The following is a 17,245-nucleotide window of genomic DNA, read 5'->3' as shown; positions in this document are numbered from 1 at the left end:
GGTTTGTTGCCTTACAGTGCTATGATCTGAACACATTTGCTTTGCACTTCACAGGATCTGCCCAACTTCATTCCTATTTGTTTGATACTGCTTCAGCTCTAATTATTTAAAGCCAGAAAAATCCTCTGAGCATTAAAGCTGTGTGCAGCAGCTGCAGGATTAGTGTCTCCCCAGGCAGCACTCCTTGCTGTATTATTTTTTTTGCAAGGATACTCACTGATAAATTTGCACAACAGAGTCACCTACAGCATCAGAGAATGGTTAGGGTTGGAAGAGACCTCAAGGCTCAGCCAGCTCCAACCCCCTGCCATGGGCAGGGACACCTCACACCACAGCAGGTTGCTCACAGCCACATCCAGCCTGGCTGCAAACACCTCCAGGCAGGAGGCTTCCACCACCTCCCTGGGCAACCTGTGCCAGGCTCTCACCACCCTCATGGGGAACAACTTCTTCCTCACATCCAATCTCAATCTACCTACTTCTAGTTTTGCTCCATCCCCCCCAGTCCTATCCCTCCCTGACACCCTCTAAAGTCCCTCCCCAGCTTTCTTGGAGCCCCCTGCAGATGCTGGAAGGCCATAATAGCCATTTACTTCTTGCTCTAGCCATTTAACTTTGGGGCTCAGCCATTTCCATGCACTGTTTGCTGCACTGCTGGAGGGGTGTAAATCAAACACCCTCTTCAACTCTGGGTTTTTTTCCCCCTCCAAGAATGTGAGCTTGGTCTGTGGCATCTGTCAAGCAAACCCCCATTAAAGTCAGGCTGTGAAAGAAAGATTGCACTTTGTTAGCCAAGGAAACCATATCAGCTCTTAAGGAATGCTGTTCCTGAGTATCAGAGCACACGTTTTTAAGCGTGAAAGATTAGTTTTCTTCACGGGAGGCTTGGAGAGAGAAAGGGAGAGAAGTTCAGCCCTGGGCTTTTAAGCTCTGCTCTGTTTAAACTTGCGTGTCTTCAGGGGATATATTGGTGCTTGAACTTGCTCCTGTTGAAGTTGCCGAGGCCAGGGCTGCACTTTCAGTGATTAATTAGCAACATTAGGTTTTAGCTGCTGAGATTACTGCCCTAACCTCCTCTGTTTTAAAGCAGGCACTGAGCCCTTTGCAAAGTGACTGCTCCCCGAGCACGGAGTCACTGCTGTGAGGCATTGTGCAGACCCAAACCTCCTCAGGCCCAGCTCAGCCAAATGTTCCCACACTGCAGATTAAGAGTAGAACATTTTGAGGATGTATTGACAGAACAGAGCAGTCTCACTCTGACAGAACAGCTCAGTGAGGTTTCAGTGCAGAGGAGAGCAGTAATAACTTAGCTGCAGCCATGGGCTGCTCCCAGCAGCCAGCAGGTTTCCCCAGCAGTGCCTCCCCTGGCATTCCTGCCGGGACCAAACCAGCTTCTGCCTCCTCAGCTCTTTTTCTGATTCCACAGACAGCATGTAAAAACACCAGGAAATGCAAAGCCCCCGCAGCTGTCCCCTCACAGCGATAACATCAGCGGGGGAAGGAATGAATCTGTCCATATCTCCATGGTTAATTGGAGTGGGGTCTTGTACATCAGGTGTGGAAAAGTCAGACTTTGCCTCCCAGGCTCTTCAACAGGACATCGATGGTATCCTCTTTATTTTACCTGTGGAGTCACTCCAGCACCAAATGCACTCTCGGTGCTGCTGCACCAACTCAACAGTACTGGCTTCTGTTAAGGAGAGCAGCTGCAGTTAGAGGCTAGATCTGACCCCCTCAGCTGAAGGAATAAAATACTGAATTTAGAGGATTTTATTAAAAGGTACAGGGCTCAAAGCAGAAAATTACACCAGCACGGCCAAGGCGCTGCCCAGCACAAAGCCCTGCCAACGTATCCCGCTGCCTGCTTACTCTTCGCTTTCCCTGGAGCATGAACTGCCTCCCTTCTCACACAATTCTCGTGGTGCCATCCGCTTCCCAAGGAAGATCAATGCCATAAAGAGGGCATAAAGTCCTTACAGACTCTGCAATAACGAGAGAAGGGATAACAGTGCAGGAATCACAGCGAGATAACAGCTCAGATTGCAGCGCTGCTGCAGCCCTCTTCGCATGCATCCTGTGTCAAACCCTGCCTCGGCGCCGAAGCTTTCCTCAGGTTGTGAACTCCGGGCACTTTATCATATGTATAGGCTTTCAAACACACATTAAAAACATGCTAAGGATCCATTCATTAGCTCAGCACAGGTTAACAGAAAGATAATCTTTCTCATCTTGTTTTTTAGCGGATATGTCACGATTTACATCTCATTATTGAAGTTATTTGAACGCTCTGGATCTCAGGAGTTGCTCACCAGTACCAGATTGGTCTGTTCAGCCCTCAGAGACTTCTGTAGCTGCGGAGAACGGGGAGGGCTGTCCCGAAAGACAGAGCCCCAGCCACCCTCTCGCTTCACACTTACATTCCAGGGGTCATCTGGCAGCCTTGGATGCACTGACACTTTCCCGGCGTGTCTTCAAACCATCCCTTCCATCTTCACCTCAGGAGTTTTCACCTTATTTTTCCGCCTGCTTCTCCTCAGACTCGCATGAAACGCAGGCTTGCTGTCAGGGACCCACCTCCATAACCTGCTGAGCAACCAACTCGCCTCCACCCCGGGCGAAAAAAGAAAACAAGTCGTGCTTCCTCCGCCCGGGCCTCCCCCTGCTTCTGGGAGACTGCTGCGGCTCTGCCCGTAGAGCACCGAGCTCCAGAGCTTGGCACTGAGGCCACCCCAGCGAGAATGGGGTTTGGTTCAAGCGAATTTCCCTTCTGCTGTTCGTTTCTCGTGGCAGAAGCGACGCTTCTTGCCCCCCCGGGCTTGCCCAGTGCAGCAGGATCAGCGGCACACCGAAGGGATGCAAGAGCTCTCAAGGGAAAAGAAATTGTCTTGGGGGAAAAGTCTGCTCAGCCTTTTGGGTTGTAAAGCTGTTGAGGTGTGGAAGTTTGCCTTTCATTCTCTCCCAGTACGCTGGAAAGCTCTCAGGGACACCTCTGATGTTGACGTTCCTGCCCAGGTTAGGCTGAAATAATTTCCCATTTAATCATCCTGAAGGGTGGAGACGTGACAAAAACCCTCTGCGATGTGATGTTGCAAGAAGTACAGGTTTAAGGGCGAGCTAATTGTTGCTATTAATGCTCGCTGCCCAGCCTGCTCCCACAAAGGGGTGCTCAGGAAGACAGCTGATAGTAAAAGGCAGGGTACTTGGCATTAGTGGCTACTCCAAGTGACTAATAAGTGATGCTTGTTGGTGCCACGCAGCAGTGGAACTGCCAGCTACTGGTTTAGGGCACCTCGAGGAGCTGCCAGGCAGCCTTACTGACTCCAGCATGGAAAAGTCATATTCTTAATCATATAAAGAAGAGATTTCATAGAGCAGCTGTCTGCTGCCTTTCCCGTGGTTGTTCTCTGTTCCACAAACCCTTGGTCTACAACTACCCGGCTGGAAAACACCAGGCATATGCATCAGAGACTTGTTTCAGCTGGAAAAGACCTCTAAGGTCATTGAGCCCAACCATCAGCCTGAGAGGAGCTTGGCCATTAAGCTGCCTCCCACAGTGCCATGGCCACACCTTTCATGAACACCTCTGGGGATGGTGACTCCACCACCTCCCTGGGCAGCCTGTGCCAATGCCTGACCACTGCTTCAGTACAGAAATGTTTCCTGATACCCAACCTAAACCTCCCCAGGCACAGTCTGAGGCCATTTCCTCTCGTGAAGAGCTGGAATGAACAGTTGGAAGGCCAGGGACTGCAGGAGTAGCTTTTCCTCCATACCTTGTTAGGAAGTTGGTGATCCAGCAGTGCATGATTATACCACCTTAAGCCACTGTTACTGACCAGAGATGAACTCCACAGATAGAAATAAACTACTTGTGTTCCTTGAGCTCTTTGGAGGTTGTGAAGTACATCTGAGTGGGTTTGGTGGTGTCTGGGTGGCAGAATATGTCAAATAAATCCATGATAAGTTCAAGATGGAAAAGTCAGGGCCTACAGTGAAGCTCCCCTGGTTTTCCCAGCCTACATCAGAATCCAGGGAAGCTGAGCTTCATCCAGCCCAAGTTTCACCGTGCTCTTGCTTTGAAAGCAAAATAAGGCCACTGTGAAATGCATTGCCTATAGACAGCAAATTAGGCAATGGTTTTGTGTAGGCTCTCTGCCACGAATTGCAGAGCAAGAATCCTGTGGGAGCCCAGGGAAACACAGGCCTGGTGATGCATCCTGACCTCTGCCAGCTGCATCTTTTGCTCATAAACAGAAACTGAACTCGCTTGTGGTGCAGCTCCATTTCGAAACTGGAAGGCAGAAAATGCCACCAAGTGTAAGTGAAGAAGCTGCCTTGAAAAACAATTGTCTGGCACTGACTGTGGGGGGCACAGCTCTCTGGGAGCTGCTCTGATTGCATACTTGTATCAACACATGCAGAGGAGGAGCCCTCTGTCTGGCTAACCCTGCTCAAAGTGTGCAGAGCCGTGCAGGCAGCTTCCCTACTGCCAGAACCATGAGCCATGGCAAGTGAGGGGAGCCACCTGCCAGCTCACAGGCAGCAGCCACACTCTCTGGTCTCTGGAGCTAGAGCAGTTCCACCTCACAACACTGACATCAGATCTTTGGTCAGTGTTCTGACCCACTCTGATGTCTAAATCCCAGGCTGGATGTGGCTCTGAGCAATCAGACCTAGGGTGAGGTGTCCCTGCCCATGGCAGCTCTGTGATTCTGTGATTCCAAATGAGGATGCACTCAGGTCCTGTCCCAAGAAACACTTGCTCACTGCAGGTTGTTCCCACCCCTGCAGATGCTGCTTCCCTGCTGTACTGCAGGCTGCAGTCAAAGCAGTTTGCATAAACCACCAAGTGGGAGAGCATTCCTCATCCTCTGAAGTCTGGATTTATTCTCTTTGATTTTTTGGACAGGACTGGTGGGAGAAGTTCTCACATGGGGCTGCTGCAGCCGTCCTTGCTGGAATTCCCCTGTGGTTCCTCATTCACACTTCATGCTCAGCCAGGGAGAGACTGTGTCTCATGATCAAAAGAAGGTCTCACCCAGGAGGCCTGGAAGACTCTAACTAGGGGAAAGCAGAGCTCAGGTTAAAGGTGAGCTGGCTCATGCTCTAGGCATTGCAGTGAGAGCCAAGCAATCTGCCATGAGTTATCAAATGCATTCCTGGCAGGTACAATATGTGGTAGAGGTGTCAAGCACACGCCACTCAGATATCTTAGCTTCCTGTGCACTGAATGCCTGCTGCCTTAGGTGCTTCCATGAGGCAAATCAGTTTGAGCTCACCTGAAATTACAGTATAAATAGTGCCAAAGTTAGAGAGTGCATTTCTCTGGTCCCTGCTTTCACATGAGTGGAAAGACTTTCCCCTGGAGCATGGCAGAGCTCTGCTGAAGCACTGAGTGCACCACTAGGAAGCAGCTCTTAGAATCATAGAATCAGTAAGGTTGGAAATTACCTCAGAGATCATCAAACCCAACCTATCACCCAACAACTCCTGACTAACTAAACCATGGCTCCAAGTGCCACATCCAATCCCTTTTAAACACCTCCAGGGATGGTGACTCCACCACCTCCCTGGGCAGCACATCCCAGTGGCAAATTACTCTTTCTGGGAAGAACTTTTTTCTCACTTCAAGCCTAAACTTCCCCTGGCACAGACTGACACTGTGTCCTCTTGTTCTGGTGCTGGGTGCCTGGGAGAAGAGACCAACCCCCACCTGGCTACAACCTTCCTTCAGGTAGTTGTAGAGAGCAAGAAGGTCTCCCCTGAGTCTCCTCCTCTCCAGGCTAAGCAACCCCAGCTCCCTCAGCCTCTCCTCACAGGGCTGTGCTCCAGACCCCTCCCCAGCTTTCTTGCCCTTCTCTGGACACATTCAAGAGTCTCAATATCCTTCTTAAATTGAGGGGCCCTCTTCTCATAGGTAAGAGGGGTGCTGTGCAGAACTTCTTCTCTGTTCTTGATGGAACTAACACAAGATCATCCTTAGCTTCAGCATATTAGCAGAACCTTGTGGAGACCTGCAAGAACAACTGACCTGTGGCAGTCCTTCAGCCTTTGCTTCCTCACCAGCTCTAGCAGAGTGAGTACCAGGATCTAGGAGGGAAAGCATAATCCCATAATGAGGATTAGTAAACACAGAATGATTTCAAAGTGCACAACTTGATGGGGAAGATGTTGCTTGGCAACCTCAGCAGCTGGATTTGCTGTAAAGTCCTGGTGTTGCTGGGCAACAAAAAGCTGAGCTGGCCTTTTGTCCCGAGTTGTGAAATGCTGTACTGCTACCCTCCCCCCAGAGACAGCCAGCAACTGCCCCTGGAACCACAGCACTGCCTGCAAGGTAGGGCTGAGGGCTTCAAGGACAGAAAATGAGACAGCTCAGCACAGCCTTGGCTGATCCATTCCACTTAGAGTCCAAGCATGAAAGACAGAGGGAGGCTCTGAGTGTCTGCTATGAAGAGACAAAAGAGGTTTTCTCTAATGATAATTTCAAGCAAAATGAGAAAGTTTTAACATATTCTTCTCATTCCTGGCTAGTTTCCATCAGTGTGACAGCTTGGCCTGGAAATCTCCCCCCTGTGGCACACTCCCCTTGCTCCTGCTGCCACCGGTGCTGCACCTCAGGGCACTCCTGCAGCACAGCTGTCAGTGCACCCTGGAGCTCTGAGGTGGGCAGGGTGCAAGATCACAACACTCAGGGATGAAAGGATGAGGGAATTGTGTTCCCACAGCCTGGAACCTGGAGAAAACTTTGTCATCCAAAAGAGTTTTGGCTTCTTGTGAGATGCAGCCTCTCAGTGTCGCTAAGGGGTTTGGAGAAGCTCTGTCCGTGCTCCTGGTAACGAAGAACTTGGGCAAGGCAGTGGTAGCAGCTGAAATGTGAAGGCTTTATTTGTACAGAGTACCCTTAGAAGTGATTTTGGAAAGCAGTGAGAGACATTGAGTGCCTACAAGACTTTCCTTTTAGGCTCTGTACAAATAGTTCCTCCTCCCTGCTTCCAACCTTTCAGTCTAAGCATTCCTGGTGCACAAGGTGTAGAAGAGGACACCTGTTCCTTTGAAGATAAAAAGGTTTGCCCCAGGGGAGCCAACCCCACCAAGGGGCAGAGCTGTGATGTCAGCACAGCCTTCCCCAGCCTGCTCCAGTCTGCCTGACTGTGCTGGCATTTGACTTCACTTTGTACAGCCCTCCAGCAGGAAGCACCCTTCCTACAGCAGCAGGGGCCTGCTCCTCCATTCTGGCTCACATTCTACCCAGGGATCTTTTCCCAGCTGCAATAAAGTGAGTCTGGCATTGCACCTCTGAGCAGCACCTCCAGAGTGCTGTTTCATTTAATGCAGTCATAAGTCAAGGTGATGCTGGAAATCTGAGGTGTGATTCAGGCACTGGTACAGGCTGGGCAGGAACTGGCTTGAGAGCAGCCCTGCAGAAAAGGACCTGGGGATGCTGTGGGTGAGAAGCTCAACAGGAGCCAGCAGTGAGCACTTCCAGCCCAGAAAACCAACCAGAGCCTGGGCTGCAGCAAGAGAAGCACAGCCAGCAGGGCCAGGGAGGGGATTCTCCCCCTCTAGTCTGCTCTGGTGAGACCCCGCCTGGAGCACTGTGTCCAGTTCCGGAGCCTCTGTTACAAGAGGGATCTGGAGGGGCTGGAAGGTGTCCAGAGAAGGGCCAGGAGGATGAGCAGAGGGCTGGAGCTGCTCTGCTGTGAGGACAGACTGAGGGAGTTGGGGCTGTTCAGGCTGGGGAAGAGAAGGCTCCCAGGAGACCTCATTGTAGCCTTCCAGTATCTGAAGGGGGCTCCAAGAAATCTGGGAAGGGACTTTTGAGGGTGTCAGGGAGGGATAGGACTCGGGGGGGATGGAATAAAACTAGAAATGGGTAGATTCAGATTGGATGTTAGGAAGAAGTTGTTCCCCATGAGGGTGGTGAGAGCCTGGCACAGGTTGCCCAGGGAGGTGGTGGAAGCCTCCTGCCTGGAGGTGTTTGCAGCCAGGCTGGATGTGGCTGTGAGCAACCTGCTGTAGTGTGAGGTGTCCCTGCCCATGGCAGGGGGTTGGAACTGGCTGAGCCTTGAGGTCCCTTCCAACCCTGACAGTTCTGTGGTTCTGTTGCCTAAAAATGACAGCTTGTGTCACATTGGACACCTCAGGGTATCCTGCCTGCCTGGAAGACATGGATCTCTGACAAGCTTTGTCTTTTATCCATCAGTCTCACAAAGGAGGTCACAGCCACCCCAGAGTGTCTGAAGTGGTGCTCAGTCCCTACCTCTGTGGACCTCAGTAGTCTTTCTCTTGCAGACTGAGCACTAGACACTTTGAGCACGTGTATATTCCCTTTCCTCTGAGCTGACTGCAGACCTCAAAGTAATGCAGAGGACCCAGACTTCAAAAGTGATGCCAGTAGTAGTTCATAAAGTCTGTATGATCCAAAAACTAACTCCCAAGTATGGGGTGCATTTCTCTTTCCAAAGCACATTTCCAGCAGCAGTTTTTTCAGCAGATTCCACGTGCAGCACTCAGGCCAGTGGGGAGGCTGCTGACCCAGCTGAGACACAGCTCTGCACAGTGGGGCTCACTCTTTCCTTGGCCACATGGAATGTCTGGCTGTAGAGACCTGCACAAAGGCTTTGTATTTAAGTTCCTTGCACTACACCCAGCTAACAGAGGGTGGGAGCTACAGCAGAGGCTGAGCTGCATAGCTCACCTGGTCACTCTATCTCATCATGGTGCTGGACTGCAAGTGGGTTCCTTATTATTGCTACCTGCCCTTTGTAAACAGCTGCTTATGATACATGAAAACTCTCTGCCCCATCCTTGTGTGATGAGACACCCATGGCTGTGCATTTCAAGCCTGGCAGAGTGCACCTGTGTTTTCACACTCTAAATGCACAGAGTGAAAGATCCCTGTTCCTGAAACTCAGAGGCAGGACAGGAAGAACGTTGTTCTGACTTGGGGAGAAGCTTTGGAAGCAGTGGTGGGAAGCCTGAGGTCAGAACCTGCTGGCTCTGTGCTCCCTGAGCTGGTCTGCCTGCTGTGGTGTCCAGCCACAGCACTGGGGATGGTTGGACACGGCTCAGAGAGACAAAAATCCATGCTGTGTGGAGGCAGAAGAGCAAGGTGGGCAGCAGCTGGGTTAACACATCTCTAGAGGCACACATCAAGCATGGGAAGAACGCATCACAAGGTGAATTGTTTCCTGCCTCTTTTCAGATCCATCCTTCAAACTGTTTTCCTTGCTCTCCACTCTGCAGAGTTCACCTGCTTCTTCTGTCCAGGCATTCCCTCCTTCCTTCTCCCCTTGGCCAAGAGCCTCAGTGGAAATACAAGGGAGAGTGAAGAGCTGCAATAAGGCCTGGTGTTCTGAGAGCTAATGAGAACTGCAGAGCAGAGGCAGAGCTGCGCCAGGAGAGGTTTGGGCTGGATGTTAGGAGGAAGTTCTTCCCAGCAAGAGAGATTGGCCACTGGAGTGTGCTGCCCAGGGAGGTGGTGGAGTCCCCATCCCTGAAAGTGTTTAAAAACAGACTGGATGAGGCACTTGGTGCCATGGTTTAGTTGATTAGATGGTGTTGGGTGACAGGCTGGACTGGATGATCTCAAAGGTCTTTTCCAACCTGGTTGATTCTGTGATTTTGTGATACAGCTGCTCAGAAGCTAAGACACTCATTCCTTCTCCTTCTCCTTCTCCTTCTCCTTCTCCTTCTCCTTCTCCTTCTCCTTCTCCTTCTCCTTCTCCTTCTCCTTCTCCTTCTCCTTCTCCTTCTCCTTCTCCTTCTCCTTCTCCTTCTCCTTCTCCTTCTCCTTCTCCTTCTCCTTCTCCTTCTCCTTCTCCTTCTCCTTCTCCCTCTCCCTCTCCCTCTCCCTCTCCCTCTCCCTCTCCTTCTCTTTCTCCTCCTCCCTCATCTGTGGAGTGTGCAGCAGCTGTCAGCGACTGTCTCTCCCTAATTGCAGGTGGGAGCAGTATTTCATCTCCTGCTTTCTTGGCCTGAGGTGTGTGTTGACATCTCAGATGTGGCAGGTTGCAGCTGCTCTCCGTGCTTTGTGCTAACACACCCTTCATGCCCACGCAGTTATCACAGGAGAGCAGGGCTCCTCCTTGGGCTTCTAGAAAGCCTCCAACACTCAGAGACTGTCCATGGGCTGTGGGGGTGGATGCTTATGGATGGTTTGCACATGACCATGTTGGCACAGGCACACAGGCACGTATTTGGTCCTGCTCAGGCTATATCCTCATCTTCAGTTAGAGGTCATTTAGCCTGAAGCTGTTTTTTCATTCTAGAATCACAGAATGGTAGAGCTGTTTCAGCTGGAAAAGAACTCTAAGATCATAGAGTCCAGCTGGCAACCTCACACCACCCTGGACACTAAACCATGTCCCCAAGTGCCATGGCCACAGCTTTCTTGAACACCTCCAGGGGTGGTGTCTCCTCCTCCTCCCTGGGCAGCCTGTGCCAACCAGCAAAGAAATTGTTCTTAATCTCCAACCTAACCCTCCCCTGGCACAGTTTCAGGCCATTTCCTTTCATTCTACCACCTGATATTAGCAAGAAGAGACCATCTCACTGCAACCTCCCTTTCTCCAGATTCCCAGTTCCCTCAGCCACTCCTCCCCAGCCCAGTTCTCCAGACCTTTCCCCAGCTTTGTTTCCCTTCTCTGGACCTGCTCCAGCACCTCAGTGTCTGTCTTGTGGTGGAGGGCCCAAAACCGACCCCAGTATTGGAGGTGTGATCTCAGCAGCGCCGAGTACAGGGACATGGTTACTTCCCTGGTCAGATGATGATAGTTATTTGACCCCTGAGTGAGAATAGACTGGGTTATAAGCCCAGCTACTGAATAGCTAGCAGTGACCAATGTTCTCTCTGCACATGTGCTGTGCTCTATCAACAGTGAGGGCAGGCTGTGAAAATACTTCTTTCAGGAGACTGGCACCTCCAGACAACTTGCTAACAGCCAGGCCAGGGATAGTTTTCAGGCTCTGGTCCAAGTAAGGACACTGGATCTTTGCAGGACTAACACTGCAGACTGAGTCCCTGACCACTGAAGTAATGTCCTAGTCCAGGTAGTGTCCACAAAGCCACTGAGTCTTTGTTTACAAAGATGCTGAGGTTGGCTGCCAAAATATTTACTTTGAAATGAAACTGCACCTTGAGAGCTGTTAAGTCAGCACAAGACTTAGATCCATGTGATCCAAGTATTTAGGCAGGATTGCTTAGGCAAGTCCTTCACTGACTGACAAAGTAGAACACTTTTTGCTCAAGTGGAGGGGTGGAGTGATGAGGCCATTCCTGTGCTGTGCAATCCTGGACAAGGAGTGCTACTAGGAGCAGGCTTCAGCCCTCAGAATAGCAGAACAGAGGGACAGTGATTGCTGGTTTGGTTTGGCATTGCTGATCTAAAGGAGCAGGCTGTGTTTCACATGGCATGTGTAGTGGGTGAGGAGCTTCTCTCAGGGATGTTGTACTGATTTAGCATTGCACAGGAAGACTCCATCACATCTCAAGGTGACAGAATCAGCCAGGTTGGAAGAGACCTCTATGATCATCAAGTCCGACCGATCACCCAGCCCTAGCTAATCAACCAGACCATGGCACTAAGTCAGGACCAAAAGACTTCCTTTGGCTTATTTGCAAGGGCCAGCCAAGAACAGCAACATCACTAAAGGATCATTAAAGAGCTTGTACATAAAGACAGACAAAGGTTATCAGAAAGAGAGAATGAGCAAGGTTAAAATGATTACTTTCTGCCCCTCAGATGACAGCAACTGCATAATAAGGAGAAATCCTCCGTGTTGGTCCTGCCATGGTTTCATCACTGTCATAATGTTTAAGACTAATGCCATGAATGAAGATTCTAAACCTATTTCCCTTCTGGAGTCCCTTGATGCAAGCAGGCATGCAACACAAGATTGAGAAGCCAGTTAAAGACAGCCCTTGGGGTTCAGATCACGATCTGTTGAGCACGGCTGGGGCCTGGACTGCGTTTCCTACTCTAAACTGGAGCTCTTGATGTTGGCTGCCGTGGCAGTGCCTCTTTAGAAAGCTGATCTAATGCCTTGTTGGTGGAGAGAAAGCCAACTGAGCTGCTCCCTGTTGTCACAGCTGGCACAAGCCTTCACCCTTGTGACAGACAGCAAACCTGAGCAGCTTCCCCTCACCACAGATTCCAGCTCATGTAACAGAGTGCTGTGTCCAGCTGGGTCTACACTATTTATACTCCTGTTATCATTTCCCTCTGATACAAACAGTATCCAGTTTCAGAAGTTCACCCTTCCTTTAGAGGTGGCATCTCCTCATCGTTAATGAATATGTCAGTCACAGGCTTTACAGTACCCAAGCTCAGCTTTGGTGTGGAGAAGGTTCCCTGGAGGCCAGGCTGACAAAATAATTAATGTCCTAAGTACTTGCACACTGCATTTGCATTTTCAAGCAGGGATTGCCATCCTGAATGAGTACTTGGGGCAAAAAGACCTTCAGCAATCTTCTGCAAATGGCCACAATATTGGCTGCCTGAGTATGCAGCCAGCCTTGTGCCTGAAGATGTGAATGTCCTCTTTCCTCTCAGTAAGGTTTTGACAGCAAAATCTATTTGTTTCAATATTGTTGTTGTTTAATTTGCTGTGGTTATTTTGGTTTTGATCATCACAGCAGAAGGAAGCTGACAGCTGAACAGATAGAATTGGCTTTGGCAGTTGGATTCTATTCATCCACTGTTTTTTTCTCTTTGTTGGCATTCAGTTGTTCTTTTCATGGCTAAGACATCAGCACAAGGTAATACAATAAATGGAAGGAAGCAGCCTTGCCCCAGTTCTCCTCCAGCTGCACTTTTGGCTTCACAGTATCATAGTATCAGTGAGGGTTGGAAGGGACCACAAGGATCATCCAGTTCCAACCCCCCTGCCATGGGCAGGGACATCCCACACTAGATCAGCCTGGCCAGAGCCTCAGCCAGCCTGGGCTTAAACACCTCCAGGGACAGGGCCCCAACCACCTCCCTGGACAACCCATTCCAGGGCTTCACCACTCTCATGGGGAAGAACTTCCTCTATAACCTTAGCACACAGTGCTGTCACCGATTTAGAGTGGATGTTAGGAGCAAGTTCTGCACTGTGAGGCTGCTGGAACACTGCAACAGGTTGCCCAGGGAGGGGGTTGGGGCCCTATCCCTGGAGATATTCAAGATGAGGCTCAACAGGGCTCTGGGCAGCCTGAGCTAGTGGAGGATGTCCCTGCTGAGTGCAGAGGGGGTTGGACTGGATGAGCTTCGGAGCTCCCTTCCAACCCAGACCATTCTAGGAGTCTGTGATTCTAACCCAGTGACTGGATTTACACTTGGCAGTGGACTCCAAGGTAAAAATGATAGTTTATTGGGGTGCAAAACCCCAAGAGGCAGCAGCAATATCTTAAATGACAGCAGACAACCAGTGTGGGATAAAGCAGCACTCAAGATTTTTGGCTTGACAGACGTTTCTGCAGACAGCATCTTTCAGGCAGGAGTGCTACCTGCCTCTGCAAGCCTTGTTGCTGTCTCTTCTGGGTATTGAAGACCCAGGAGCTTTCTTGTGCTGCATGTCCCTGACTGGGTGGCCAATCCCCACCTCTGCTGCTAGAGCAGGAGCTGCTGTTAACGAGAGTGCCCTGGCTGGTGACATATACAGGGTCACAGGTGGCACTCTGCCTCCCAGTTACATCCATTGTTTTGAAACACAGAGCCCTGTGAGAAAACTTCTACTCTTAACAGGAGACTGTGAGTAACTGTGCTTCAGGTAAGCACACAATTAGTCCAGTTTAAAATGGATGTGTGACTGGAGTAGAAAGTGCAGCACCACCTTCCACAGTCAACGGCTCAGTGTGAATCAAGATTCGTGTCTTCTTGGATCCAAATGGGATTCCTTTCTTTTCTTTGCTGTACAGGCAAACTCTGAAGGTTACTTGGTGAAGTCACAGAACCTCAGAATCCCAGAAACAGCCTGGTAGGGGTTGGAAGGACCTCTGGGGATCCTCTAGCCCAACCCCCTGCTAAAGCAGAGTCACCCAGAACAGGTTGCACAGGATCACACCCAGGTGAGTCTTGAGTCTGCCTGGAGCAGGAGGCTCCACAGCCTCTCTGGGCAGCCTGCTCCAGGGCTCTGGCACCCTCACTGTAGTGTATTTTTTCCCTTATGTTCAGATGAAAGTTCCTGTGCTCTAGCTGGGGCTCCTTGCCCCTTGTCCTGTCACTGGGCACCACTTAATGAGTCTGGCTCCATCCTCTTGACATCTGCCCTTTAGATATCGATAAACACTGATAAATCCCCTCTCAGTTTTCTCTTCCACAGGCCAAACAGCCCCTGGTCTCTCTGCTTCTCCTCAGAGAGGTGCTCCAGTCCCATCACCACATTTGTTGCCCTCTGTTGAACTCTCTCTGGTAGCTCTCTGCCTCTCTTTAACTGGGGAGCCCAGGACTGGACTCAGTATAACTAAGGTTGGAAGAGACCTCAAGGATCATTGAGTCCAAGACTCAGAGCTCCAGATGCAGCCTCACATCTGTCCTCTACATCTAGAAAGGAACAATATCAATCTGAAAGGTGTGACAGCCTGTAAGGCTGACTCAAACCTCTGTAAACTTCAGATACAAGAACACAATGTGCCACAGAAAGAGGCAATGAGGCTGCAGCAGATGTTAATGCAAGAGGCTTAAGGGCAAGTTCTAAACCACTTGAAATCTTTGTACCAGTCTCAATGGTTTCATAGTGCCACATCTCAGATACTGTTTTCAGGCTGCTGAGTCTTCATGCAGGGGCTAAATATGGCATGTATGACAATTAAGACATATTAAAGTTAGTTTATCAGCATGCCACATCTCCATGCTCAATGCCCTGACACACAGCACCTTTTGCTATGAGCAGTGCAAGAAGACTCTACCAGAGAAAGCAGGAAAAGAAAACCCAACCCCCCCAAACAGCTTTATGTAGACCATGAAGCTAAACCTCCTGCCCCCTTGCATCATTCAGAGGTTTTCATATGGGTTCAATAAAACTCTGCAGTGCTCCAAATTTGTGGGTAAAACCATCTCCTTCTCATAAAGAATGTGGTTAGGTGTCATATTCAGCTTGCAGTTGGAAGGGGCATGGAAACTGTGAGTAACAGAGAAAGTTAACAAGTAGGCACAGCACTGACTCCAGCAGCTCATCACAATTACTGCACATCTAATTGTGTCCACATGCTGAGATAAATGCACAGACACACACAGAAATGTAAGCCCCAAATCCTTACAGCCTGATCAAAGGGGGGGGTGTTGTTTGGGTGGGTTTTCATAGTATCACAGTATCAGTCAGGGCTGGAAGGGACCACAAGGATCATCCAGTTCCAACCCCCCTGCCATGGGCAGGAACACCCCACACTAGATCAGCCTGGCCACAGCCTCATCCAGCCTGGGCTTAAACACCTCCAGGGACAGGGCCCCAACCACCTCCCTGGACAACCCATTCCAGGGCTTCACCACTCTCATGGGGAAGAACTTCCTCCTCCCCTCCAGCCTGAATCTCCCCACCTCCAGCTTCATTCCATTCCCCCTAGTCCTATCACTGCCTGAGATCCTGAGCAGTCCCTCCCCAGCCTTCCTGTAGCCCCCTTCAGATCCTGGAAGGCCACAATGAGGTCACCTGGGAGCCTTCTCTTCTGCAGACTGAACAGCCCAGTTTTTTTTGGTGAGGAAGAAAAATAGGTCCAGAGCTGCGCTGATGCTGGGCAGCTCTGTGTAACCCATCACACACACATGTCCCTCTGAAGGCTTGGGGAACTCCCAGGCTGTACCACGTGAGAAACAAAGTGCAGCAAAATGGAGCTGTAAAAGTTGGGATTCTGAGTCTCAGATACTGCTTTTTTTTGGGGGGGTGTTTATCCCCCTTCCCTTCATGCAGCATTCTTTGGGCTTCTGGCCTCAGCTGGGAGTTGCTCACAGTGTCAGAGTTCAACAACAAAACTGGATTCTGCTTCACAAGATCTAGTGAAAGGAGAGGAGTGAAAACTGCCAGTGGTGCTGCCTGGCTGACACTTCACAGAATGGTACAAAACAGGGCTGAGGGACAAAGCCCTCCTCTATTTTAGTGCTTAACCCCCCCCCCCCCCCCCCCCCCCCGTAGCTCTATTTTTCACAGGACTGCTGGAGGAAGCAAATATTGGGAATGGGAGAACATATCCCACAATCAATCACATTTCCCAAGGAACTGCTTGGAAAGTCTATGGCATTTGGTCTGATTTGATCAATTCCTTCATCAGATCTGTTCTGCAGACACAGCCACAGTGCTGTCCCTTGTTTCATTGCCTCAGGGGAGATTATCTCATGGTCCTGCTTTCCCCCCTCACAACTATACTGCTCCTGTTGCCTTCTGGAGTAGCTCTGTTGCAAAGATGACAACTGTTCACCTACCCAGCCAGCTCTCAGCACGGTGCCAATGGCATTGCTTTCACAGCAAGACAAAAATGCTTACACCACACAGCCAGCCAGCTTGCCTCAACCAGCCAATCTTTTCTGGTTGCTTCTATTCAGCAAAGCACATCTCATCCAGGTAAGAAAAGAAACCATCCTTACCTTTTCACCTGGGAAGAGTCCTAGTACAGCCCTTCAAAACTCCCAGCAGCAAGCTGCTGTTTGTGCATGAAGCAGCCAAACATACCCTCATCCATTTGGAAGGACTCAGAGCTGGCTGAGCCCTGGGTTTGACCAAGGACCCAGAGTGCTAGCTGGATCATATGCTTGCTGTGAAACCAGAGAATGAAATGAGCCCTGTCAAGTCCCAGCTAGCCTTGCATGACAGCTTTAATTTGGCAAGAATATATAGGTTGAGTCTTCTGTCAAACCTGCAGAGGCTTGTGTATTCTCTAGGTGTATTCTCTAGGTGCATCTTGACCAGCTGCAGTATTTTCACAGTATCCTACATTCAAGAGCTTCTGGTGGAGCCACACCAAAAGCAAATCAAGCTTTGTTTTACCAAGTGATATCCCATTCTATTCTATTCTATTTAGAAGCCCATACATGGAATGGAGTATGTAAAGGCAAAACAAACCAAAAAGGCTATGATCTGTGATGACTCTGCTCTTATGCAGGCTGTCTAAAGTGTCAAGCCCTTCAAACCATTTGTTTCTGCAGCTGAGTGTAGAATCAGTGAGCTGAGTTTAACCTCTTCGTTTAGCTCTGAGTGCAGATCATAGACCTAAGGTAAAACGTTACTCCCTTCAGACTTGGGATGCACTCAAGGAGCTTCTATGAAAGTG

General features: G+C 50.0%; 1 protein-coding gene across 14 annotated transcripts in view; it reads right to left on the bottom strand.

The window, feature by feature from the left end:
* TACC2 (transforming acidic coiled-coil containing protein 2) overlaps nucleotides 1-16,715 on the bottom strand; it is a 161,123-nt gene extending 144,408 nt beyond the window's left edge. For 9 of the 14 annotated variants that reach the window (XM_068140403.1, XM_068140409.1, XM_068140414.1 and 6 more), the window contains exon 1: nucleotides 1,870-1,982. In XM_068140403.1, coding sequence (XP_067996504.1) covers nucleotides 1,870-1,890 — 21 coding nt within the window. In that variant the 5' untranslated portion in view covers nucleotides 1,891-1,982. Of the gene's footprint in view, nucleotides 1-1,869; nucleotides 1,983-2,417; nucleotides 2,997-6,031; nucleotides 6,091-16,562 lie in introns of those variants that run through there. The other 5 variants (XM_068140407.1, XM_068140404.1, XM_068140408.1 and 2 more) reach the window with 5 other exon arrangements.
* Between the last annotated feature and the right edge of the window lie 530 nt (nucleotides 16,716-17,245).

The sequence above is a fragment of the Melanerpes formicivorus genome, unplaced genomic scaffold, assembly GCF_026170545.1.
Source record: "Melanerpes formicivorus ecotype bairdi unplaced genomic scaffold, bMelFor1.0.p_v2 SCAF_6, whole genome shotgun sequence".
NCBI lineage: Eukaryota > Metazoa > Chordata > Aves > Piciformes > Picidae > Melanerpes > Melanerpes formicivorus.
This window is presented reverse-complemented; position numbering and strand designations above follow the sequence as displayed.